The sequence below is a fragment of the Mauremys mutica genome, chromosome 8, assembly GCF_020497125.1.
Source record: "Mauremys mutica isolate MM-2020 ecotype Southern chromosome 8, ASM2049712v1, whole genome shotgun sequence".
In the NCBI taxonomy this organism is placed as follows: Eukaryota; Metazoa; Chordata; order Testudines; family Geoemydidae; genus Mauremys; species Mauremys mutica.
The window spans coordinates 11,256,724-11,284,358 of NC_059079.1; the positions used below are offsets into that span (position 1 = coordinate 11,256,724).

Genomic DNA, 27,635 nt, shown 5'->3' on the forward strand with positions numbered 1-27,635 from the left:
CAGCTACTGAAGCCGCTGCCCTCACTCCGCTGTTGCTCGGACTCAGGTTCTGCTGGTGCGTTTTAGCGGGGTTCAAAGGGGGGCAGAAAGGTACTGGCTGGGGGGGGGTCAAGAAACGGGGGCCAGGAGATCGGCTGCAGGGCAAAATCAGGGATGGGGCGGGCTTAGAAGCCGGGGTTAAGCCCAGAGGGTGGCGCTGCCAGAGCATGACGTGGGGCAAAACCCTGGTTTCGGAAGAGGCGGGGGGGGGGTAACAGTTACACCCGATGAGCTAAGCCACCCCGTGTTTGCAAAAATAGGGGGGCAGAGGGGCTTTTTTATTTCCCCTCTCACAGGATAGTACATCTCCGCATGGGCTTCGCAAGGCTGGGTTCTTAAAGGCACAGGCATCCCAATGCCGAGACCAGGGGTCAGCAACCTTTCGGAAGTGGTGTGCCAAGTCTTCATTTATTCACTCTAATTTAAGGTTTCACATACCAGTAATACATTTGAATGTTTTTAGAAGGTCTCTTTCTATAAGTTTGTAATATATAACTAAATTATTGTATGTAAAGCAAACAAGGTTTTTAAAATGTTTAAGAAGCTTCATTTAAAATTAAATTAAAATGCAGAGCCCCCCAGACCGGTGGCCAGGACCCTGGCAGTGTGAACGCCACTGAAAATCAGCTTGTGCGCTGCCTTCGGCACGCATGCCATAGGTTGCCTACCCCTGGGTTAGGTCCTATGATGGTGTCCCATGAATAGCGGACAGAGATGGCAATGGGGTTTGTTGCAGGTATTGGTTCCTGGATTAGTGTTTTTATTGTGCAACAAACCAGAGTTGTGGGGCTAAATCCAGAGCTGAGGGGGAATTTTTCCTGAGTAAAAACTGCACAGGTGTCTCAAGATTATATCCACATGTGTTAGGAGTAAAACATCTATTCCTAGAGGAACTAGCTCATCCCTGAAGAATTGCTCCTTATAATACTGTATGTTATCTAGGAATTGGTACAGGGTATTCCTAATGAAGATCAAGTGTTTGACACAAGTTCCATTAGTTAGAGTGCAGACAAAAATAAAAGCCACTTCTTTAATTTTGAGCCCACTTACAGAAATTATTAAATCCATGACCAGAGCCAGCAGCCTTGTATGTTTCAAAGTTCTCTTGCATATGAAGACTTTTCCACTTGGACACCACTTTACCAATGCATTCCCTTCAATGAGGCTGTAGTTAATTGGATAATGAACTGCCACTGGCTAGCATTAGGCTGTAAAATAGCACTGGCTGTTAGGTTGTAATGTGAGACTGTTTCTAACTCAGATTTTAGGCTCTCAAGAGCCTATCATATGCAGGTATTTGTTAAAATCAGGCACCCTGAAATATCAGCCACTAAATTCCTATTTCTTTACAGAACTCTGTAATGAAAAAAGTTGCCTGTTGACAAGCACCCATTCTATTATTGAAAGTGATGCTTTTCCAAGTGCAAGGAAGAATTACTTCTGCTTGGGAAGGAGTTCTGCAAAGTGCTTTCATTTAAGCTATATAAAGGCAAAACTCAGAGGTTGCATGCTAGTCTCCTGGCTACGAAAATTGCTTGCACTTTACCAAACTCCCCAGTTTAAGCTGCATCCTGAATCTTTCTCTGCAAAGCCACAATGCTTATAGCCTCTGGCATTATACTGCTGCTGCAGACTGGGTAGACCTCCTGTCTTCTAGTGAGGATTACACAGCCCAGCACTGGCTAACCCCCTGTTGGGTACAGATCTCTGTACTAAGGGAGTGAGCCCCCTAACCTGTGGCCAAGTGGTACCCACATCACACGCAGGCCCGCCTGAGGCCTCTAGCTCTGGAACTCTGGTCAGTTAAGTTTCACTGAATTGACACCTCCCTTCCCCATTCCCTGGACTCCACGTGGAATGCTCCACCTCTCTCAGCATCCAGGGACTTGGCTTCTTCCACGCATGCTCTCTCGTTCCGCGGACAGTCAACGACAGCTCATTGAGCCAGTGGGAGGGAACATGCGGGGGAAAGCCCCGCCTCCTCCAATACCGTATGTGGAAGAGTCCAACGCAGGATGTGGGGGCGGTGTCAGTGAACCAGTCCGAACCCTGAAATATAGGCGCGGGAGGCTGAGACCTTAAGCCTCGTCTCTATTATGGCTCCTTCTTCGCGGCTATTTAAGCTCCGTGGGCTGCCGTGAGGCGCCGTGCGTTCCTCCCCCCCCCCACGATCACCATGGTTTGCTCTCCCCTCTCTCACGCTGTTAAAACCGGTTTGATGGGTCATAGGGGCGATAATAACGTCATCCCGCAGCTGTGTGTTGATTGGTTGGGGAGGTAGCCGGACTGGTCACGACCGTTAGCCCAACCGTCGGGGTGGGGGTGAGCTGCCGTTCCCGGCTGCGCTGGGGCTGAGGGAGCCTCGCGGGTCGCGCTGGGGAGGCGGGGGTGGGGAAGGAGGCAGCGGGACGGGCGGCCCCTCCGTAGCGCTGGACGCAGCCAGCCGTTGCGAGCCGGTAACGGCGCCTGAGCCAACACTATGTCCGGCCGGAGTAAGCCCTTGTCTAGCTGCAGCTGCCCGGAGCTGGCCGCGGGGCAGCGAGTCGGAGCGGGCGGCCCAGGTGCTGCGGCCCGGCTGCCCCAGGAGGAGTCTGAGGCGCAAGGACGGGGCCGCAGGGCTAGCCCCGGCCTGGGGGACCCCGCCATTGTCAAGTCCCCCAGTGACCGCAAGCAGTACAGGTGAGGGGGAGGGGCCCGGCACTAAGCGGGACCGCAGGGGAGGGGGCCGTGTGGGAAGAAGGTGGAAGGGATATTCCCCCCCGCCCCCCGCCTCTCCCCCAGCATCACGGGGATGGTGCAGAGGGTTTAGGCGCTTCCCGCCCTTACAGTAACTCTGGAAGAAGAAACGAAAACAAACTGGATTTCTCCCCACCCCCCCCCAGTATATTTCCAGTTGCTTCAATATCAGCAGCAAACGTGAACTCAAGAATTGAATGAATACTTGTAAAACGTAGCATGGATACAGTGACGGTGCTTTATTTCTCTGTGACAGGGAAGGTCCTGCCCTCGATTAGCGTAACTCCTTTTTATTGGGAGTTGAGAAAGCAGAGCAGTGTTATCTGGCAGGAGTCAAAATAAGGAATGTAACCTTTTCAACCCCCCCCCTCCATCCCCCCAGTCCCTCTTTTCAGTGCTTTGTCTCATGGAGCACCAACCACATACACTGTTAACGTTAAGAAATTTTAACTCTGTTGGATGATATCTGTACAGCCTGTAGAGAAATGCTTGTCTCCTTCAGCGAGGGTTATTGAGTTTTCACATTGGGCAAGTTATTTCTAACTTGAAATTTTGAGCCTGGATAATTGACATAAAATATTTTTTGAAGGCCCTTGCTAGCAGCTGCAGAGTAATGCACTTGACTGTGGACAGAAAAAAATCACCAAATTCTTGTGTCTTTACACTATATAACCAAAGCTAACTTATGGCAAATAGGGTGTACATTGCCTTTTGTCAACCTGTTTGTGCATGTGTCTACACTCAGATTTGTCTCTGGCAGACATAAGCACCTAACTATTGCAATGCAGTAAAGTCACCTGCCTGAACACTGGAGAAATGGGTGATCTACTGAGTGTGCATGTAGATGCTGCATGATGTGTATTGACCCTAACAGTGCTCCAGGAGCTGTCCCATAATGCCTTGTTTGCTGCAACAGTCACAGCTCTTGTAACAGCTGTAAATTCCACTGCCCAGGGGTCACAGTGACTGAAAACCCCACCTCCTTTGAAGTCACCTATGTATTTTTGAAATGCCTTTTCCTGATTGTCTACCTTGGTGAACATGTCTGGGAACTCTCCCTTGTTGTTATGTGTAACTAGCCAGCCGACCAGATTGGCTCAACACACCAGACATGCTCTTGCCTGCAGTATACAAGAGATTTTGGGTCTCATGGGACTATAGGGAGAAGAGGCCATGCAAGCAAAGCTATGGACCACCTGTAGAAATGTGGACATCTATGAGCAAATTGCATGGGGAGTGCAGGCAAAGGGATGCAACAGGAATCAGAAATAGTGCTGAAGGAAGTGCAGCTGGCATGCTATGAGACAAGGGAGGCCAATAATCAATCTAGTGGTGAGCTGCTGATCCGCTTTTAAAACAAACTGTGTGCCATATTTGACACGGGCCCCACCAGCACTCTGCAAACCACCGTGGATACCTTGCAGGAGCCTGAGATGTAGACCCCTGCCGTGAACAGGGAAGAGGAGGAGAGGGGGGATGGGGGAGGGAGTCCAACCATACAACAGATCAAGACCTGTCTGAGACTCCACCATGGTCTAGTCAGCCCTGGCAGCCAAATATGGATGAGCCCAAAGAAGAGGAAGGGACCTTGGGTAAGTGTGTACATGCATTTTTCCTTACAGTGTTTAAATGTAAAGATGTCTTCTGGCCCGTCGTCAAGTTAACAAGACTGCATTATAAACTTTTAGTTGTTTTACTCATACAGGAAGAGATGGAGGTACAACAAATAGAGGTGGTATCTGCGTTTCGTTCCCCCACTGAATTGGACATGGAGAGGGCCACGCGGAGCAGTTTGTTTATGTACAGAAGAATGTCCCTTGTATCCTCCTGAGAGATCTCAGTGAAACTTTCATGGTGTTACTCCGCAATCCTCTCCTGAAGGCTTCTAGGGATGGCTGCCTTATTTCTTCTTCCGCAGAAGATACTTTCCCACACCTCACCATGGTGAGTTCAGCTGGCAGCATTGCACTAAGCAGGCTAGTGGCATGCTGGGTGGCTTCAGGATGCCAGTAGCAGCTGTGCTGTCTGTGGCTTTGCTACCCTCCAGAGTGAGAGATCAGCTAAAACCACCACTGCCTACAGAAAATAGTGCTGATATTCAGTGCCATTGCTCTATATTCGTAGAATGGAATAGGGACCAAAATTTGATTGTTTCATGCAACCAGAATTCCTCCCCTGCCCCCAGTGGGCCCATACTCACCATGGCTGGGGCTGAAGAGTGGTGCTATGCAGAGGCACTTCAAAGCTGAAATGTCAATAAGCAAGTCTTATTAAAAGTTTTTATGGGAATAAGGGAAGGGAGTTTGAAACTTATACTCTCTCTGTTGTGACTATAAATCTAATGAGACATCTGTCTGTTTTTATCAGCAGCTGCCATTGTGGCTTTGAGGGGTGCCCCTTGCACACCTGCAGAACACCTGATCCTGAAGAGGAGAAAGAAGAGGATTAGTTCAGCAAGATCTTGCAAGCTATTGCTGCTTCGGGTTCTGAAGAAAGGTCCTGGAGACCAGCGTGACACATGTTATGGAGAATGAAAAAGGAGACGGGGAAGGCTAGGATTCCCAGCAGGAAGGGGAAAGGGAGATGCACCAAGACATAATGGAGCTTCTCAGGCAGCAAACTCAAATGCTGCAGATGCTGGTTGACCTACAGGCCCCAAAATCTGACTCCCCGCACTTTACAGTCCTTAGAGAGGTCTGTAGAAGCAGCCCTGACACTCCAAAGCATATCATGTGGCATCACAGGCCACATCCTAATCCCTATAATTCCTCATTGTGTGACTGCAAAGAAAACCACTGCTTAACACACACCATATAGGTCAGTATATGTGTAGCACAAGGGATGACATTTGTATACTGAAATGGACAGAAATTTTTGCTGCTTTTCCAGTTCTAAAAGTTCAGTTCAAAGTTTGTATTACAGTGCCTGCTGTTCTTTGCACATTGCTTTTCTGTGCTGTTTTTGCCAAATTTCTTATTTTTTAAATAATTATTCTTATTAGTTCACAACACATTTCAGAATGCAAAGCAGTGCTCAAAGCATAGAGTCCTTATAAATGTACAGCACCACAAAACTCAGAGGTTCTGGAAAACACCCCCCCAGTCATATTTATAAATGTACAGCAAGCACCAGATAATTCATAGCTTTGGTAAAACATAATGTGTGTAAATATGCAGAAAGCACTACACATTTCCTGACAGCACTCAAAGCTTCAGGTCCACAGAACATTCCAGTACACACCACTGCTGTCGCTGACTGTTAAATGCTCTTTTAAAGCCTAACTGAACTGCATAGCTCCATATTGAACTCTTGTAATGGTTGTTGTATGGCTGTTCAAAGTCTGCTCTATCTCTTCCTATCCTAGTGACAGCTTTCCCCCTCCATTGCCTCAGAAATATTATTTAGGTCACATGAGGGAGCTATAACTATTGGAATATTTTTCTCATTTAGATCCATTCTAGTGAGTAAACACCACCAGTGTCCCTTCACTCTACCAACAGCACATTCAACTGTCATTCTCTACTTTCTGGTAGTTGAGTCTTTGGTGTGGTTGAGGTGGCCAGTAAATGGTTTTGTGAGCCCTAGGAGCAAGGGGTAAGATGGATCCACCAGAATCACTACTGGCATTTCAATAGCACCAGTGGTAATCCATTGGTTGGGAAAGAATGTCCCTGCTTGAAGCTTTCTGAACAGTCTTGTGTTCTTAAAGATGTGGGTGTCATGGTTTCAGTAACCAGCGCTCAGTTATGTATGGATAATCTTTACTTTTTCCATCTTCAACTCAACATGGAAAAAGTTAAGAACACTTCACCAAATGGCCTTACTATTCAGCATTTCCTAGCACTATTTGAGATTCCCAACCTCAGCTTTGCTAGCTAAAACTCAATTGCTTCCAGCTGTTCCTGAGTTAATCTCTGTCCTTAATAATGGAAATTTTTTCCTGCTGTATTTAGTAAACATCGTCAGTGTTCACCTGAAGATGGGAGTAAATAGAACAGTATTATTATATTCCCTTTTACTTATTTGGAGAAGTGTGTAACGAAATACAAAGATCTAGAAAGGATAAAAACATGGATAGAAATAGCCAAAGAGGCTTATAACTTCTGTCAAAATATTCTCTTCTGAAATTATATGGAAGCTACGTTGCTACACTTCATAATTGTGTTTTCACGATGCTCATAACACTTGCAGCTCTATATAATTAAATCTCATGCTTCAGGACTTCAGCTGGTTGCCTGCAGTGGTCAGGTAGGAATTATTTCCCCTGATGTACAGCTGGCTAGATTGGCTACAGCTAGAACTAGGACATCATTCAGGGTGGACCAGTGGTCTAAGGTGGCACAAAAGATTCTCTTTCTAGATGCCTGGCTGTGTGTCTTGCTCACATGCTTAAGGTCAGACTTACTCCCCTATTTGTAGTTGGGAAGGAATTTTCCCATGGGTCAGATTGGCAGGGACTTTCTTTTTTCCTGCTTTCCCCAGAAGCAAGTGATATGGTTTGCTTGCTGGGATCATCTGAGTATACCTTACCTAATCAATTTCCTGCTATTGCAATATTTATATATATATTTTTAAAAAGGTAATTGGGATGATTTGGTAATTATAGGGCTGTCAGCTTGACATTGATCCTGGGCAAGATAATGGAGTGACGGATATGGGATGCAATTAATAAAGTATTAAAGGAGGTTAATTTAATTAAATCAATACGGGTATATGGAAAATAGATCCTGTCAAACTAACTTTTTTTTTATGAGATTAAAAGTTTGGTTGATAAAGGTAATAGTGTTGAAATAATATATTGAGACTTCTGTAAGTGTTTTGACTTAGTACCACATGACATTTGGATTAAAAAACTAAAATGATATAAAATGAACATGGCACACATTAAATGGGTTTAAAACTGGCTAACTGATAGGTCTTGACATTTAATTGCAAATGGTTAATTGACATCAAGTGGATGTTTTCTGGTGGTGTCCCACAAGGATAGGTTCTTTCCCCTATGCTAGTCGTCATATTTATCAACGACCTGGAAGAAAATATGAAATCATCACTGATAAAATTTGCAGACACAGAAATTGTGTGAGTGGCATAGTGAATAGGACAGGCCACTGATTGGTAAACTGGTGCAAGCAAACAGTATGTGTTTTAGTATGGCTAAATGTAAATGTATACATATAGGAACAAAGAATGTAGGGTGTACTTACAGGATGGGGTACTCTGTCCTGGAAAATGGTGACTAAAAAAACATTTTGTGGTGACGATGGATAATCAGCAGAACATGAGCTACCAACATGATGCTGTGGCCGAAAGAGCTAATGTGATCCTGTGATGCACAAACGGAAATCTTGAATAGGAGTAGAGAGGTTATTTTAATCTCTGTATTTGGCACTGGCGTGACCGCTGCTGGAACACTGTCCAGATCTGGTGCCCACAATTCAAAAAGGATATTGATAAATTGGAGAAGGTTCAGAAAAAAGTCATGAGAATGATTAAAGGATTAGAAAATATACCTTACTGTGATAGACTCAAAGAGCTCACTCTATTTAGGTTAACAAAGAGAAAGTTACGGGTGACTTGATTACTATCTATATATCTACGTGGGGGACAAATATATAATAGCGGACTCTTCAATCTAGCAGAGAAAGGTGTAACACGATCAAATGTTTGGAAGCTAGACACATTTATACTGGAAATAATTAATACATTTTTGACAATGAGTGTAGTTAACCATTAGAGAACAATTTACCAAGCATCTTGGTGAAGTGTCCTTCACTGACAGTTTTTAAATCAAGATTGTATATTTTCTAAAAGGTATGCTCTAAGAATTATTTTGGGGAAATCTGATTGCCTGTGTTACGTGGAAGGTCAGACTAGATTATCACAATTGTCCCTTCTGGCCTTGGAATTTATGAATCTTAGGAACTGGTGGCACCTTGGTCTTTCCTGTTTTCTGCTTGTGGCACAAAGTTTACTGTCCTTAGGACTGAAATGCGTTAGTCTAACTAAAGTTGTTGGGCTTACTATATTGGTATCTGGATGAAATTTAATGGCTTGTGATGTACAGGGGGTCACACTAGATGATATAATGGCCCCTTCTGGCCTTAAACGCTATGATACTATAATGGTCACTAGCAGAAGCAGTATCCATTTGGGTGCAAGACTTTTGTTGTAGGATGTGAAGACAGTTGACGGTTCACACTACAGTAATGTAAATTTAATAAGTTATAGGGTCTACAATTGTATACTAGAATAGGGGTTCTCAGCCTTTTTCTCTCTGAGGCCCCCCTCAAAATGTTATAAAGACTCTAGGGCCCACCGGGTGTGGGGAGACTTGGGGCGCCAGGCCAGCAGGTGTCAGGGGGGCTTTGGGCATAGGTGTAGTTTGACTTTTATTTGGGGTGGGGGGCAAAGGCCGGCAGCTCTGCACAACGCGGTCCGGGGAGGGAGTGCCACCTCCACTCCCTGACTCACCTCAGCAGGCCACCTAGGGGGAATGCAACCAAAAAATATAACTCAAAGGGGGTACTCAGTTCAGAAAGTTTGAAAACCACTCAGAGTGCAGGGAGAGGGGTAGGTAGGGGCTGTGTGTAGGCAGGAGGTAGCTCAAGGTGCAAGTAGGGGGATAGCTTGGCGTGAAGGAAGGGGGTAGCTAGAGGCTATGTGCTGAGAGAGCTCCCTCTGCGGTGGCTGCTACCCGAGGGCTCTGCCATCCTGGAGCTGGGTCCCCCTGCCTGGGCAGCTTTTAGTGGCTGCATGAGCAGTCAAAGGGGGCTGGGAGCTGAGGAGCAGCTGCAACCCTGGGCACCAGCAGCACAGGAAAGCCACAGCTGCCCACTCCAGATGACACCACCAGCCAGAGGAACAGCTGCCCCACACTGCCTGGCTCTGGCTTCCCACCTACAACCTGGCCAGAGTGTGGGGCCTGAGGGGAACTGGGGAAGATGGGGGGGGGCTGGAGCTTCCCCCGGGGCTACCCCACTCTGGGTAAGGCCCTCCCAAACTGCAGTGCAACACCCATGTGCCCCACAACTCTGCCCATGGGCTCAGGGTTTCTGCCTGCGGGGAGCACCAGGGCTCAGGGCTTCAGCCCTGCCCTGCTCCTGGCTTCAGTCCAGGGGGCACCCTGAGTGGGGACACTGGGGGTCCCCTGCTGCTCCCAGCTCCAGAGGGGGAGGGGCACCAGTGCTCCCAGCCTGACCCCACGCAAGTCCTGGCTTCAGGGCACAGGGGCTCCCCGCTTCTGCCCTGCACCACTGCCGGCTTCTGCCCTGCACTGCTGCCGGCTTCAGCTCTGCACCGCGCCACTGCAGGCTTTGTGGGAGCTGCTAGGGTTCAGGGCACACCGGGTTTCAGCTGTGGGGCCCTGTGGCCCCCTTGAAAGGTCTCTGACCTGGGTGTAACTGATGCAACTATAGCTGCCTAAATCTGGAGATGGCCTGAACCAATAGCTTTGAGAAGTGCAAATTTCCATATGCATCTGAATGGGAATCCACCACTCCAAATGGGCGTGGATGAAGCCACAGGACCCTCATTTTGTGGTGTGTATTGTGTTCTAGATTGTCTTAATCCAGCTCTGAGTAAACACAACTAGGGTTAACATACAGTACTCTTCCTGGCTTTATAAACCCACATCCACACACACAAAGTGTGAATTGAAGAATGAACCATGTTATCACCATCTAGCTTAAAAATGCAGGAGTTAAGGCTTGTTTTATTCAAATCAGGCTTATGCAAGCTTGAAAATGCTATTATAGTCAGCCTGATTTTTTTTTTCAACTTTGATGTTTTGTGACCAGGTTACAAAGTAACTGAGTATTTTTAAATTTAAAATTTTGACAAAAAAGGTCTGCATTTTTCAAGCACCTTTAATTGTGAGGGAGCCAAATGCAGTTCTATACTTAAGTTTGAGTTCAGTTTTACACATAAAACGGATTCAACTTTTGCTATGTGTAACGAATAGACTATCTGCCTCAGAATCACAGCACTTACTCTTCGAGTGAATATTCTGATAATTAAATCTATTAATTAGTTTGAGTTTAAATTTCATTTAAAACTGGGTCCTTCAAAGAAAAAAGTGTTCTGTCTCAGTAGTTTGTTTTTTTGTTTGTTAATTGGTTTTTTTTTGGAGGGAGAAGGAGAAGTTAGTTGAGATGATCTGGAGCTTTTTATATTGTCGCTGTAGTTAAAATCCTGTTTTTTAAGAAGCTAAAACAAGACACACATAAAAGAGTAAAGTAAAGAATAGCAAAGATAGAAAATGTAGTTTCTGTCTCTGGTGTTGACTTTCACTTGCAAATTCACTGTTGGGAAAACACAGGCGCAATACACAGTCTTGTCATCCACTCTGAAAACTTGTACTGGCATCAGGCTGTTTAGGACATTTCTTTTAGTTGCCTCTTTCTGGTCACAGGCTTACAGCAGTGTTGCAAATATGCAATGTTGGAAATCAGCAACAAAGGTTTCAAACAGAAGAAAAAACAACAAAGGTTGCAGGATGGGTATAATCAACATCACCCTTTGATGCACAAGAGAACTTCAGCTTTGACAGGTGTTTAGAATGGACTGACTGGAAGAAATGCTTTGCAAGATTTCACATTGCTACTAAACTGTACCAGGAATCTGCAGGGATAGCTCAGTGGTTTGAGCATTAGCCTACTAAGCCAAGTGTTGTGAGTTCAATTCTTGAGGGGGGCCACTTAGGGATTTGGGGCAAAAATCAGTACTTGGTCCCTGCTAGTGAAGGCAGGGGACTGGACTCAATGACCTTTTAAGGTCTCTTCCAGTTCTAGAAGTTAGGTATATCTCCAATTATTATTTATTGTCTTTAATTTATGCTATGGGGAAGCAGGCAGAGTATATCGTTAAATCCTTTGCCTTTACTGATGACAATCACAAGGATGACTGAAAGAGTTCTGGCTCTGTTTGATGCATACTTTATACCTTTAGAGAAATGTGGTTTATGAAAGGGCATGTCACCAGAGAGATCAAGAACCAGGGGAATGTGTTGAATCTTTTGTATAAGCCTTTCATACCTTGGCAGAAAACTGAGATTTGTGGATTGTAAAACATGAAAATATCAGAAAGAGGCTGATTATTGGGCTTACAGACAAAAGTGTCCCACAGCAGGTACAATTAAAGACAGTTTTAACCCTACACACAGCTATCCAGATAATAAGCTGAGTGAACTAGTGAAGGAGGAAAACAAAAAGCAGGAGCAACTTAAAAAACCAGAAACTAGCTCAGAAGCAGTAAAGAGACACAGCATGACTGCTAAAAGTAATTATCATAAATCCACTGAGGAAAAGAGGGACAAGTCCGTAGCTACAAAATCTTTCAGACTAAATTCACAAGATGTGGAAAAATTCAGAGCCCATTCACATCTTCAGTTTGTTCCTCAGAAGGAACAATCAACAGAGTAAACTTTACAAATGGCAGATGCAGAACAAGAAGAATACAATTTCAAACCAACCACAGCCAGCCATTGCAACTAATGGACAGCCAGATCACAAAGTTATTAGGCATTTGAGTCATGTAATTAGAAAACCTGTATGATTCAGAAACACCTTAACAAACTGATATGTACTGAACTTTAAAGTTTGCATGATAGTGTAAAATTTTGTAAATGGTACGACTATAAAACTTAAAGGGGGAGATGTGATGGAAAGCTAAAACTAGCCATTTAGGGAACTGGGGTAAAAATCTGTCTGGGGATTGGTCCTGCTTTGAGCAGGGGGTAGGACTAGATGACCTCCTGAGGTCCCTTCCAACCCTGATATTCTATGAGTCTGTGATTATAATGTTCAGCCAGTAGATGGCACTATGTGTAACATACCTTATCTGAGCTGGTAACTGCTATACCTGACAGTGCTGTAAAGTATCTTAAAGAGAACACATCTCTTGCATCTTTCTTCATGATGAATGTTCTGTCGCCAGTCCAAAACTGGTACAGAAGCCTGTCCTACTTGTAGCAGTCCTGCAATCTACTGTGTACAAGCAGCATGTGACAGCCATCATAGCCAGACTCTGAGAAAAGAGGTGGTGAAAGAAAAGGACACATGGAGAGTGCGAGAGGAAAGATGAAGTCTCATATCCCAGCTGGTGTTCAGAATTGAGCCAATGCAGGTGATAGTGTTGTCTGGTTGCTTCTCTCAGGCCTGGTCTGGTCAGGACATCTCGCAGGATTAGGATAAAGAATATCTGCGGTTCCAGGAGATAGTGGGGTGGCAACAATGCGGATAACGTTTGCTTCCATTGTTGGCAGACGACAGCTTCTTCTGCTAGTTTTTCCTAAAAGTCTTTTCTTTTTAAGACACGCCCCCCCCAGAAGGGGGTGTTGGGCAGTTGGCTAGGAGATTTCATCCCATCCTCTTGGCCGATGACCTGGCTTCATTTATATATGCCTTTGTCACCTCATGTAGACTAAAGCAATGCAGTATACCTTGGCATGAAGCCTTCAATGCTTAGAGTGCTTCTTCTAAGTGAAATAAGCTATCACAAAACACATCATATCTGCCCTCTGCTCAATATGCTGGCTTCCTATAAAATGTCAAGTTCAAGGTCTTGGTCCTTTTTATCAAGATGCTCAATGCTTGGGCCCAAGATATCTAAAATGTTACCAACACTTTCTCCTCTATGTGCATATTGCACTTCTTTGACCTTCCCTTCTCTAATATAAACATATGCGGTGAGTGTGTGTATATATATATATATAATTTAAAACAAAACATCCTACTAAAACAACACCTGCATGCACACAGAATTCTTCCCCGGGAAGAGGATATGAGAGAGAACAAAGAACATGTGATGGATGTTAGTCACATTGCTCAGTTCAGTACTGAAAGGTGCTCAAATACTGAGGTAATAAGCATAGTATCAGAACCTATATAGAATACAATTAAAATGTTTGGATTTCTCTTACGTTTAAACTTAACTCTGAACTGCCTGGTTTTATAATGCGTCTGGTTTTTGGTGTGTGTGAGAGTGTGTTGGGTGGGTGGATAATTACAACATCCCTGTGGTGCTTTTTACTCTAAATTACTATCAACCTTATCTCCATTTTAACCCAGTTTTTGTCTGGGAATATAAATTAAATGGCAAAAAGGAACTGGTAGATTTTAAAAAAACTTTTCTGCTCTCAAACTACCTTTCATGCTTAGCGGATCTTCAAGGATATCACTGTGGAGAAGGGAATGCAGTTCAAAAGCCTAGAACGGGTTCTCAAACTTCACTCCACTGGGACCCCTTCTGACAACAAAAATTACGATGTGACCCCAGGAGGGGGGACTGAAGCCTGAGCCCACCCAAGCCCTATTGCCCTGGGAGGGGGCAAAGCCTGAGCTCCACTGCCCCAGGCGGGGGGGAGGGCAGGGACAGCCAAGCTGAAGGCCAAGGGCTTCAGCCCAGGGAGGTGGCCTGTAACTTGAACCTTGCTGCCCAGGGCTGAAGCCTTCAGGCTTTGGCCTCAAGTGACGGGGCTCGGGCTTCAGCTCTGTGCCCAGGCCCCAGCAAGTCTAAGCTAGCCCTGGCAACCCCATTGAAATGGGGTTGCGACCCACTTTGGGGTTCCAACCCACAGTTTGAGAACCTCTGGCCTAGAACAAATATGAAAAATTCAGAATTTTTCAGACTTTCTTTGGGAGTTCCATGGCTTTAGGTGGACAATTGAAGATTCAAACTATTATTATAATTGATTTCACAGGTATCTCACATTACAAAATGGCTTGTGTGCACTACTGATTTCGGATGCAAATAACATGGATAGTGTTCTTTCGGAGGAGTCTTCGGAATGGGAGGATAATGATGAGACCGAGATTGAAACTGATGAAGATGATGACTCGGGAGCAGAGATGGATGAGGACAAGGAAAATTATGAGGATGATGACAATGATGGAGATGATGAGGAGGATCCCAATAATTCTGATGATATGGAAATGGAAGAACTAACAGGAAAGGAAGAAGCAAAGAAGGGAAATGGTACAGAGAAGCTGGTATGTGCTAATGTTACAGAGTGGAAGCTTGTTAAGTGGAGAATGACTCTTGTGGTCCTAAGCTCTTAAATATTGTGGTCTGACAAACAGGCTAGTCCTCCATACCTGAATGTCCTATCCATCTAGTTACTTATGTGGCCTCCATCTCTGGTGTCTGAATGTCTACCTCTCTTGTTCAGGGTTGAGCCTATATTACCATTACTTATGGACTCATAGCTCATATTTACAGCAGAACATCCTGGTCTGTTTCACTCTTCTGTTCTTTGTTGAGTATAGAGTAGCTCTGTTAGATTGTTAGAACTGGAGTTCTCGCCTATTAGATAAAAAGACTGCAATTTTTTTAGAAGTGACTCCTCAGTGTCTGTTGTGTTTATTTTGCAGTCTGCAGCTGCTCTTTGTGTTGCTGTTGGCAGTTTCTGTGATCCTGAGGATCTGCCTGGGTTGGCACATTTTCTGGAGCACAGTATGTATCATCTTACATTTCCGTCTTTCCTCCCAAAGTGGAAAATGTAATGACATTATTTTGGATTTATTGATTTATATGAAATATTCTAGAAGCAGAATGCCAGATGGGTGTGATATGTAGGTACCACATCAAAAAGGTTTTAAGGAGGGATGTTAGAGGCTAAGATGGGGGATTCATGAATTACCAGGGGGAGTTCTTCCCAAGTGTAAGGGGTTGCATGAAGAATGCATGGAGGTGAATGTGGGGAAAATGGGGCTGGCATCACCGGTGATATAAAGTTTTTGGGGGTGGGTAAACTTCATAATAAAAACAAGTTGGAAGGTAGGATAGAGCTAAATGATGGAGGGCCTTAAAGATGAGGACCATATGCTGTGCTTGATGTGGTAGAGAGTGAAGAGTGGGTGAGGTGACAGTGACACAGAGGCTCCTAGGTAAAGGGCCCCCTATTTTTTGCAAAACACTCTTACTTCAGACTTAACAAATTCACTACACCAAACATGTGCCTTACAGGATATTTATCCATAAAGAGTAACATTAGGATATCTCCAAAAAGCTAGTAACTTGTCAAGGTTCATATAATTACAAGGTGTATGGATGGGTCATATTTAAGGAATAATGAATGTATATTGAAAGTATGCTTTATAGACTTGGAGTAAAAAATTAGTCACCAGGAGATATGTCTTGGTGGTGGGCCGTTCAGGTCACTCTGCCCTGTTTAGTGGTGATGCAATGCAAGGCTTAATTATTTATCCTTGCTCAATTCCAAAACGATCAAGGAAAAATCATAAGAGGCAACTGCAAATCATCAAATCCTACTGAGGGTAAAAAAGGAATGTTACAACAAGACAGGGATACCCTGCTCATGAATAGAAATAGAAGATTGTTTCAGATAACATAGATGAGGGAAAGGTATTCTGGATGATTTCACTGAGGAGACATTTTGAGGAGTAAGTTGTTCTCATGAAAAATTGGATCCTGATTCCTGTGAAGCCAGCCAGCTCTGCAACAGACAGAACTTTTGGGGAAAAACCTACTTCATAGACATGAAGGGTAACTATTAATAAGTGTAGACCTAGGTTCACATTTTATTTTTTTTGTTTAGGGTTGTAATAACTTGTTTTCATCACTTTGTTGTTTCTATCCTTTCTTAAACCTTGTGTTTTATTACAAGTGCTATGTGTTATGCAGAAGCAGTGATTTAAGGTAAAAAAGTTAAGTGAGGTGTCCTACGCTTGTGGAATTTCTGTGAGTAGCCAGTGTCGGGCTGGATATCACAAGGGAATGATTCAAGGGGTATGGGGTGCACCTATTGCTAGCCCTTTCTTTGTCTTGCAGGTTGGCATAGCCTAGAGGAGAGTGCTTGAGTGGCTGAAAGGCTGGTGGTGCTAGAGAGCTGACACCCAGCCAAGCACAGGCAAGACTCCCTCATGCGGGAGGCTGGGGGTAACAAGGTGACTCTCTGTCCTGGATATCCCGAGAACCATCACAGGGGTCATTATTATTTTTTATGTCTAGTATCCCTAATGTCTAGTATCCCATCATGTCTAGGAGCCCTAATGATGGATCAGGACCCCATTACTGCTAGGTGCTGTACAAACACAGAATGAAAAAGATGGTCCCTGCCCTAGAGGGTTTACAAACTAAGGGTAAGACTAAAGACATCAGCTGGATATAGATCAGAGGGGCATTCAAGTAAACAATGAAGCAATATTGGTCAGCATGACAGGCAATGATCTTTGCACACTAGCTCTTAACCATTGTTGTGTGTCACTATGACCGGTAGGAACAAGAGCCTAGTGGCGACATTTTAAATGGATATGAGGGAGGCTAACTTGGAGGCATCAAGGTCGAGAGGGTAAAAATTGATAATTAAAAAAAATTCAAAAACCGATTCTTTTAATTTAAATTAAATTTTTAATGTAAATTAAATTCATTTTCTTTTTAAAAATTAACCTAATTTATAATTATGGCAATTTATGCTAATATCTACATTTATTATCATATGTTAAAATAATTTAAATGAATAAAAATGCTGAAACTAAGGTGAGAAGAAATTTAGAAGTGGATAAAAAAGTGAGCTTGAAACTTATATAGGTACAGAGCTCATTTGATGTATCTTTTAGCCAAAAACTGAGGTATACCAGGAATAAAGGAAAATGTTGTTGAAATGTTGTTCTTTAACAATCACTTTGCTTCAGATTCACTGAAGAGAGAAGAAGGATCACAGTTAATTCTCCCCTAAGATGTATGATGGAATTTAGTGGTTGACTGTTTCAAATTATTTATTAAAAATCTGGCCTATCCTGATGACAATTTGTAAAGAAAACTATGACAAAATAGATGGAAATTTCACATACCAGAGTAGTTAGCATCAGACTAAAGAGAAATGTAGAAATTATACTGACTATACTAAAATCTATTTCCATAGCTTTGGACAAATTGAAAAAAGATAACTGCTATATTGCTGATGTTGAAATTTGGCAAGAATTTAAGGAAACGCTTAAAAAACAAAGCTAAATTACAGGCAGCGAACAAGCAAATCAAGCACTTACTCTGCCTTGTTTTTTTGCCAGTATTCACAATACAAAGTATCACAGTAAATACTTAACTGCTGAGGAGGAAGTGCTGCTATGGCATGAGCATCTAATATTCATCCATCAATCAGAATAGATTTCAGGACTGGGGGTGAATTGGACCATTAAAGCAACACGTTTGCTGCCAAAGTTTTGAAGAACTGGTGGAAGTAACTGGCTAAGCACCGGGAACCAGATTTTTTTTTAAGTTACATAAGCTTTTGATGGCAGTTGCCTCTTCCACAAATAAAGAGAGAATGTTTTCTTCATTTTGACTAGTTCATTCAAAATTGGGAGCTGAAAAAGCGGGAAAGCTTGTTTTTCTCTTCTAATCCATGAATAAAAACTAGGTAGAAAAGGATGAGAACTAGTTCCAAAATCTTGAAGGACATAGTGATCAGAGATAATCAGTTAAAGTCACTAACTACAGTCAATTCTTTCTTTGTTTAACAAATCAGCTAGTATTAAATGTAAAATATGTTATGGTAAACTTACTTTTTTCTTTATGTCCAGCACATTTAAGGTATTTAACTAATAAAAACAAATGTAAAAAGCTGTTTTTGTGTGTTTCTAATTTAATTGAAATTTCCATCCAAATGCAGTGAGATATAAATCATGAGTAGAAAAAGAAACATTTTCCAGTAAATAAGTTACAACATTCACAATTTTTAACATTAAAAAAAAAGGTAAAAATTAAGGAATCCTATGTTAAATATGTTAAGCTATACAGACGCTCCCCGACTTATGCAAGCGTTCCATTCTGGAATGCCTTGCGTAAGTCGAATTTTGTGTAAGTCGGGAACGTATACTTGACAATTATGCAAAAAAACCAAACCAAACCAAAACAAAAAACTTACGGAACTTTTTCCGTAAGTGCAGATTTCCATAAATCGGGTTTGCGTAACCCGGGGAGCATCTGTATAATTACTTCAATAAATGCATATAGATACAGTGTATCCTCCTGGTTAGTAAAAAGAAGTACCAAATTTAGTGTAATGGCTATATTGAGTTGCAAATTAACATGTCCTAATGTTTATATCAGTCACTGAAAATGATCCTTTTTTTAGGAAAATAACTAAAAAGTAAAAATTCAAAAGAAGATTACAGTTGATGCTTTAAATCAAGGTTTCCTACTTGATGATTTAAATCATGATTAAAATAAAGTATTCAAATCAGTCCCTCCTGCAAAAAGGCCAGACAGGAGAATACAGTAATCAAGGTGCATAATAAAGGTCTGGAGAAGAGATTTGGTGGTTTGTACTGACAGAAATGTCTGGATCTTCAAAGTGTTAGAGGAAGAAGTGTAAAGGACTCATTTGCTTGTTCAGTATCTAGCTTGTTAGGAAGTTTTGATGAAATCCCTTAAATGGTCTAAAACACACATGATTGATCCTGAGCTAACTGGACAGGAGTGCTGGTGCAGGTTTCTAACAAAATTGGTAATTCAGCTGTTCTGTCTTCCCTAATTTTACTTCTATTTTTATTCAACAAATTGTTATATAAGCTCCTTTACAAGCATAGAAATCTGGATATTGCTATTTTAACTCAAAAAGACAAGGAAGGAATTCAGTTTTATGTTTCATCAGCTGTATTTCAGCCTCCTCCTGTTTTGAGCTCAACTTCTGAAAGTTGTTTTGGGATTAATCATGTTGGTTAAGTAATGGAAAAGTCCATAGCTTCCAGTGGTTCTTTTAAAAAAAAAATTGTCCTTATGTGTTTCCAATTCTTTGTGGATTATACTTAGCCAGATTGTTACTGAGACTGCCACAACCTGTAATCCATCAAATCCTTCCAAAACCACCTTCAATTGTTTATGCTTTAGTGACTCTCTACAGAGTTCTATTTTGTGTAAAACATGCTGCTGTTATGATCAAAGGCTTCTCAATGCTGAGTGCAAATATCAACCTATATTTTGTAGTTGGGTGTAAATGTAGAGACACCAGTCTTCCAGAGTTCTGCCAGGTGTCATTTGGGAAGCTTAAAACATCAAGCTTCCTTTTTGAGTTAGCCAGCTGCTGGAGAGCCTGGAACAGAGACTTATCACCATGGATATGTTTTAATGGCAATGGCAAAGAAACTGATTTTCTGCACTTCTTGAAAGGAGCACACGTTCTCTCTTTTTAAACAACAATTGACAGTATATGCATAGGGAAAGAACAAGTTAAAATTATTTGGACAAATTAGATGTCTTCAAGTCAACAGGGCCTGATGAAATGCATCCTGGAATACTCAAGGAGCTGACTGAGGAGATACCTGAGCCATTACCGATTATCTTTGAAAAGACATGGAAGACGAGAGAGATTCCAGAAGACTGGAAAAGGGCAAACATAGTGCCAATGTATAAAAAGGGAAATAAAGACAGCCCAGGGAATTACAGACCAGTCAGCTTAACTTCTGTACCCGGAAAGATAATGGAGCAAATAATTAAGCAATTTGCAAACATCTAGAAGATAATAAGATGATAAGTAACAGTCAGCAAGGATTTGTCAAAAACAAATTGTGTCAAACCAACCTGATAGCTTTCTTTGACAGGGTAACAAGCCTTGTGGATGGTGGGGAAGCGGTAGACACGGTATAGCTTTACTTTAGTAAAGCTTTTTATACTGTCTCGCATGACCTTCTCATAAACAAACCAGGGAAATGCAACCTACATGGAGCTACTATAAGGTGGGTGCAAAACTGGTTGGAAAACTGTTCCTAGAGAGTAGTTATCAGTGGTTCACAGTCATTGTATCATAGAAGATTAGGGGTGGAAGAGACTTCAGGAGGTCCTCTAGTCCAACCCCCTGCTCAAAGCAGGACCAACACCAACTAAATCATCGCAGCCAGGGCTTTGTCAAGCCGGGCCTTAAAAACTTCGAAGGAAAGAGTTTCCACCACCTCCCTAGGTAACCCAGTCCAGTCCTTCACCACCCTCCTAGGGAAATAGTGTTTTCTAATATCCAACCTAGACCTCCCCCACTGCAACTTGAGACCATTGCTCCTTGGTCTGCCATCTGCTACCACTGAGAACAGCCTAGCTCCATCCTCTTTGGAACCCCCTTTCAGGTAGTTGAAGGCTGTTATCAAATCCCCCCCTCACTCCTCTCTTCTGCAGACTAAACAAGCCCAGTTCCCTCAGCCTCCTCTCATAAGTCATGTGCCCCAGCCCCCTGATCATTTTCGTTGCCCTCTGCTGGACTCTCTCCAATTTGTCCACATGCTTTCTGTAGTGGGGACCCCAAAACTGGACTCAATACTTCAGATGTGGCCTCACCAGTGCCGAATAGAGAGGAAAAATCACTTCCCTCGATCTGCTGGCAATGCTTCTACTAATGCAGCCCAATATGCTGTTAGCCTTCCTGGCAACAAGAGCACACTGTTGATTCATATCCAGCTTCTCATCCACTGTAATTCCCAGGTCCTTTTCTGCAGCGGTGCATGGGATTCTTCCGTTCTAAGTGCAGGACTCTGCACTGGTCCTTGTTGAACCTCATCAGATTTCTTGTGGTCCAATCCTCCAATTTGTCTAGGTCATTCTAGACCCTGTCCGTACCCTCCAGCATATCTACCTCTCCCCCCAGCTTAGTGTCACCCGTGAATTTGCTGAGGGTGCAATCTATCCCATCATCCAGATCATTAATAAAGATGTTGAACAAAACCGGTCCCAGGACCGAACCCTGGGGCACTCCGCTTGATAGACATCGAGCTATGGATCATTACCCATTGAGCCCCACAATCGAGCCAGCTTTCTATCCACCTTATAGTCCATTCATTTAATCCATACTTTTTAAACTTGCTGGTAAGAATACTGTGGGAGACCGTATCAAAAACTTTGTTAAAGTCAAGATATATCACGTCCACTGCTTTCCCCATATCCACAGAGCCAGTTATCTCATCATAGAAGGCAATCAGGTTGGTCAGGCATGACTTGCCCTTGGTGAATCCATGTTGACTGTTCCTGATCACCTTCCTCTCCTCCAAGGGCTTTAAAATGGTCTTCTAGAGGACCTGCTCCATGATTTTTCCAGGGACTGAGGTGAGGCTAACCAGTCTGTAGTTCCCCAGGTTCTCCTTCTTTCCTTTTTTAAAGATGGGCACTACATTTGCCTTTTTCCATGCTGTCATGCTTGAAGGGCATAATGAGTGGGATCCCACAAGGATCAGTTCTGGGTCCGGTTCTGTTCAATATCTTCATCAATGATTTAGATAATGGCATAGAAAGTACACTTATAGAGTTTGTGGATGATACCAAGCTTGGAGGGGTTGCAAGTGCTTTGGAGGATGGGATTAAAATTCAAGATGATCTGGACAAACTGGAGAAATGGTCTGAAGTAAATAGGATGAAATTCACTAAGGACAAGTGCAAAGTACCCCACTTAGAAAGGAACAATCAGTTGCACACATACAAAATGGGCAATGACTGCGCAGGAAGGAGCACTGTGGAAAGGGATCTGGGGTCATAGTGGATCTCAAGCTAAATATGAGTCAATAGTGTAACACTGTTGGAAAAAAAGCAAACATCCTTCTGGGATGTATTAGCAGGAGTGTTGTAAACAGGACATGAGAAGTAATTCTACTCCCCGCTGATTAGGCCTCAACTGGAGTATTGTGTCCAGTTCTGGACACCACATTTCAGGAAAGATGCGGAGAAATTGGAGAAAGTCCAGAGAAGAGCAACAAAAGTGATTCAAGGGGTAGAAAACATGGCCTATGAGGGAAGATGGAAAAAAAATTGTTTAGTCTGGAGAAGAGAAGACTGAGAAGGGACATGATGCCAGTTTTCAAGTAGGAGGTTGTTACAAGAAGGAGGGAGAAAAATTGTTCTTCTTTAAGCTCTGAGGATAGGACAAGAAGCAATGGGCTTAAATTGCAGCAAGGGAGGTTTAGGTTGGACAATAGGAAAAGCTTCCTAACTGTCAGGGTGGTTAAGCACTGGAATAAATTGCCCAGGGAGGTTGTGGAATCTCCATCATTGGGGATTTTTAAGAGCAGGTTAGACAAACACCTATCAGGAGTGGTCTAGATAATACTTAGTCCTGCCACGAGTGCAGAGGACTGGACTAGATGACTTCTCGAGGTCACTTGCAGTTCTATGATTCTATGTGATGGCATGTGCTAACTCCACACTGGTGAAGTGAGAGTTAAGGAGTTGCTCTGGATACCTTTGGCTGCCCTGCTGGGCATGCTCCCAGTGGAGGGAGAGTTCAAAAGGGAGCAGCTCAGCTCAGTCTAGGTGGACCGAGCAGGAGAGCAGTTGGATTCTGTAGCCTCCTGCAGAGAAGCAGCTGGGACAGGGTTCACAGTGAAGCCATGCAGGCCTTTCAACTGCGGGGACTGAGGATGACGTGTTGCTGCAAATAGGGGAAGACATTCCGAAGAGTGACCTGAAAGGACACCAAGGGGACTCCAAGACAGACCAGTGGTGCAGATGGAGGAACAGAAGCAGGGGTAGGAAGTGACCCAGGGCACAGGAGTAAGGGCTGGCGCCTGTCCGTAAGCAATGTGTCTGGACCATTAGTTTGAAGGGCCCTGGGTTGGAACCTGGTGAAACAGCATGGGCCTGGGTTTCCCTAATCCTGGGTTTCCCTAATCCCAGTCACTGATTCTCACTGTTGGGTGACACTGACACTGGCTCTAGCCGCTAAGCATGGTGGCCACAGACTCTAGCTGCTAGGCAAGGCAGCCACTGACTCTTGCCATTGGGCGACATCACTGCAGATTCAAGCCACTAGACAAGGTGGCCACTGACTCTTGCCATTGGGTGCCATTACTGCTGACTCAAGCTGCTAGGCAAGGCAGCCAATGACTCTCACCAATGACTCTGGGCAACATAGTCCAGAATATCGCCACTAGCGGGTACTGCTGGCCTTGGACATAAATCCCCCCTGCCGCGACAGTGCACTTTAGATTAATCATTTATTTTCAATAAATGGACTGAAATAGTAATTGCTTGTTTCTTACACTTCCTTCAACGTAAGGCATACTCAGTTAGATAAATGTGAGTGCTTGTATGTCTGTTTCTCTATGGTGGCCTTCTGAGGACTAGAATGACACTGATGTGCTCAGTTTTAAGGTGCAACTTAAAATCATACTTGAAACCAAGTGTTTTCCATATTCTGAAATGATTCCATTCTATAACTTGCATTTTTAGGCTGGTCAATTGCTACAGGCTAGATTTCCCACTGTCTTACATCTGGTGTAGTAATTTACACCTGTGCAAATGGACATAAAATGCTGTCAAATCAAACGGTAATGCACTGTTGCTTTGTGTAAATGCCTTCACAAGGTGCAAGGCAGTGGGAAATCATGCTGTCTATATGTAACTGTGCCTTTCTAAAATCATCATTGTGTCTATATCTGTTTAATTTTGATGGATTGTGTTTCAGTGGTATTTATGGGCAGTTTGAAGTATCCAGATGAGAATGGGTTTGACGCTTTCCTGAAGAAACATGGGGGCAGTGACAATGCTTCAACTGACTGTGAACGGACAGTCTTCCATTTTGATATCCAGCAGAAATACTTCAAAGAAGCACTTGATAGGTAAGCTTGATCACACCAAATAAAGCACTGGTTCATTTAAAATAGATTAATACAGTGTGTGTCTGCCTGAGGAAGCTACATATATAACTTTGCATTGCCTTGTCTTGGCCTGATTGAGGGGAGCCTGCTGTTGCTGAGCTTCCATAGGTCCCCTTATTACAACCGAGGTCATTATAGATGGAAGGAGACTGTGATTTCCCCTTAGATCTCTCACTGTCTTTTGAGGGAGTAGTAGTACTCCAGTAGTGTATAGTCTCTTAGGCCTGGTCTACACTAAGGGCGGGGGTTGAACTAGGGTACGCAAGTTCAGCTACGCGACGGGGTCGAACTCCGCGGCTCCAAGGTCGACTCCGCCACCGCCGTTCACGGTGGTGGAGTTCCGGAGTCGACCGGAGCGCGCGGGGAGTTCGAACTATCGCGTCTTGATTAGACGCGATAGTTCGAACGCGGAGAAGTCGAACTCACCGCATCGACCCGCGCGGTGATATGGACCTGCCTTTAGGAGTGATGTAATTTATGCACCTGCTATGAAAGCAGGACTGCTTTCAATATGTATTCATGACAGATTACTTGTAGGACTATGATAAATTCTCCTACTGTTGCAATTGCTAGTTCATTCTATTTACCTGGCTACTTAAAGGAGGATCTTTTATTGGCCTGTTCCTTTTAAATATGTGTCCCCCTAGGCTGTTTAATTTTTTATTAACAGTCTCTTTTTAAAAAAAAAAGGCACAGTAAAATGATCCACTGCTTTATTCAACAAAATATATGTTCAGTGCCAGGAAGGATCATTAATTAACTCTCATCATGTCATAGGATATGTCAATACAATAAAGCTCCATTTCTGTCATAGGGAAATTAAAAAATCTTCTGATGGGGAGGGTATTTTAAATATTTTTTATATTGACAAATCTGACTGGGGGAAAATTAGGTTGTACTGCAAATAGGCATTTTTATCAAAGCCATTAATATGGTGATTGAACTAAATTCTGCACTAGAATATACACACAATGGGAGTGCTGCTTCTATAAAACATTGGAGGGCAGAATTCATCCCTTCAAAGGTGGGAATCAGACCAGCTTTGGCTATTTTGAAGAGTTTCAAAGATGGGTAGCAAAGATATTTAGACATATGGCAAGACTTGGATATGAGGAGAGACTGAAAAAGCTGGGGCTAGTTGAGAGGAGACAAAGCAGAGATGACATGATACATGTCTATAAAATAATGAATGGTATGTGGGGGATAAATAGGCACCCCTATTCATCATTACTCGTACAAGAACATGTGTGAAGTTAATGAAACTGAAAGGCAACAAATTTAAAATTGATGAAGAAATGCTTTTTTGCATAATCGATGTGTGGAACTCTGTCAGAAGGGATTGTTGAGGCAAAGAACTTAGTAGGATTTTCAAAAATTCTAAGGTCAGGAGGGACTACTGTGAGGAGATCCAGGATCAAAATTCCTTGACAACCACGTAGGTATATCCAAAATTTAATTACAACTCCACCCCATATAGAATCCCCACTCATGCGCCAGTGTTCCATTCAGGCCACTACTCTGCCCTATCCATCATCCATATCTTTATGGGTGAGGGAGAAAATATAATTGTGAATAATATTATGTATATAAATTAGGGCTGTTGATTAATCACAGTTAACTCGTGATTAACTCAAAAAAATGAACTGCGATTAAAAAAATTAATCGTGATTAATCACACTTAAATAATAGAATACCAACTGAAATTTATTTAATATTTTGGATGTTTTTCTACATTTTCAAATATATCTATTTCAATTACAACATAGAATACAAAGTGTACAGTGCTCACTTTATATTATTTTTATTACAAATATTTGCATTGTAAAAATGATAAGAGAGTGTTTTTCAGTTCACCTCATGCAAGTACTGTAGTGCAATCTCTTTATCATGAAAGTGCAACTTACAAATGTAGTTTTTTTGTTACATAACTGCCCTCAGAAACAAAACAATGTAAAACTTTAGAGCCTACAAGTCCACTCAGTCCTACTTCTTGTTCAACCAATCGCTGAGAGAAATACGTTTGTTTACATTTACGGGAGATAATGCTACCCGCTTCTTAATTACAATTTCACCTGAAAGTGAAAACAGGCATTCGCATGGCACTGGTGTAGCTGGCGTCACAAGATATTTATGTGCCAGATACACTAAAGATTCATATTCCTCTTCTTGCTTCGGCCATTGTTCCAGACTACATCCTTCCATACTAATGACGCTTGTTAAAAAAAATGCATTAATTAAATTTGTGACTGAACACCTTGGGGGAGAATTGTATGACTCCTGCTCTGTTTTACCCGCATTCTTTCATATATTTCATGTTATCGCATTCTCAGATGATGACCCTGCACAAGTTGTTCATTTTAAGAACACTTTCACTGCAAATTTGACAAAATGCAAAGAAGATACCAATGTGAAATTTCTAAAGATAGCTACAGCACTCGACCTAAGATTAAAGAATCTGAAGTTTCTTCCAAAATCTGAGAGGGGTGACATGTGGAACATGAAAGAGCAACATTCTGATGCAGAAACTGTAGAACCCAAGCCACCAAAAAAGAAAATAATCTGACTCATGATGATGAAAATGAACATGCGTCGGTCCGCACAGCTTTGGATGGTTAACAAGCAGAACCCATCATCAGCATGGATGCATGTCCCCTGGAATGATGGTTGAAGCATGAAGGGACATATGAATCTTTAGTGCATCTGGCATGTAAATATCTTGCGACACTAGCTACAACAGTGCTATGCAAATGCCTGTTCTCACTTCCAGGTGACATTGTAAACAAGAAGCAGGCAGCATTATCTTCTGCAAATGTAAATAATCTTGTTTGTCTGAACAATTGGCTGAACAAGAAGTAGGACTGATTGGACTTGTAGGCTCTAAAGTTTTACATTGTTTTATTTTTGAATGCAGGTTGTTTTTTTTACATAATTCTACATTTGTAAATTCAGCGTTCATGATAAAGAGATTGCACTACAGTACTTGTATTAGGTGAATTGAAAAATACTATTTCATTTGTTTTTTACAGTGCAAATATTTGTAATAAAAAATAAATATAAAGTGAGCACTGTACACTTTGTATTCCGTGTTGTGATTGAAATCAATATATTTGAAAATGTAGAAAACATCCAAAAATATTTAAATAAAAGGTATTCTGTTATTGTTTAACAGTGCGATTAATTGTGCGATTAATCACAATTAAATTTTTTAATTGCTTGACAGCCCTCATGTAAATATATAAGAAAATTTTAATGGATGTAAACCCTTATGGCTTT

General features: G+C 42.7%; 1 protein-coding gene across 9 annotated transcripts in view; it reads left to right on the plus strand.

The window, feature by feature from the left end:
- The first annotated feature begins 5 nt into the window (after positions 1-5).
- Positions 6-27,635, plus strand: part of LOC123376029 (nardilysin-like) — a 93,647-nt gene continuing 66,017 nt past the window's right edge. For 2 of the 9 annotated variants that reach the window (XM_045027633.1, XM_045027634.1), the window contains exons 1-4: positions 2,405-2,718; positions 14,474-14,762; positions 15,144-15,225; positions 24,170-24,323. In XM_045027633.1, the coding sequence (XP_044883568.1) occupies positions 2,519-2,718; positions 14,474-14,762; positions 15,144-15,225; positions 24,170-24,323 (725 nt within the window). In that variant the 5' untranslated portion in view covers positions 2,405-2,518. Of the gene's footprint in view, positions 56-2,289; positions 2,362-2,404; positions 2,719-2,826; positions 4,368-4,480; positions 4,720-5,142; positions 5,593-14,473; positions 14,763-15,143; positions 15,226-16,563; positions 16,680-24,169; positions 24,324-27,635 lie in introns of those variants that run through there. The other 7 variants (XM_045027639.1, XM_045027638.1, XM_045027636.1 and 4 more) reach the window with 7 other exon arrangements.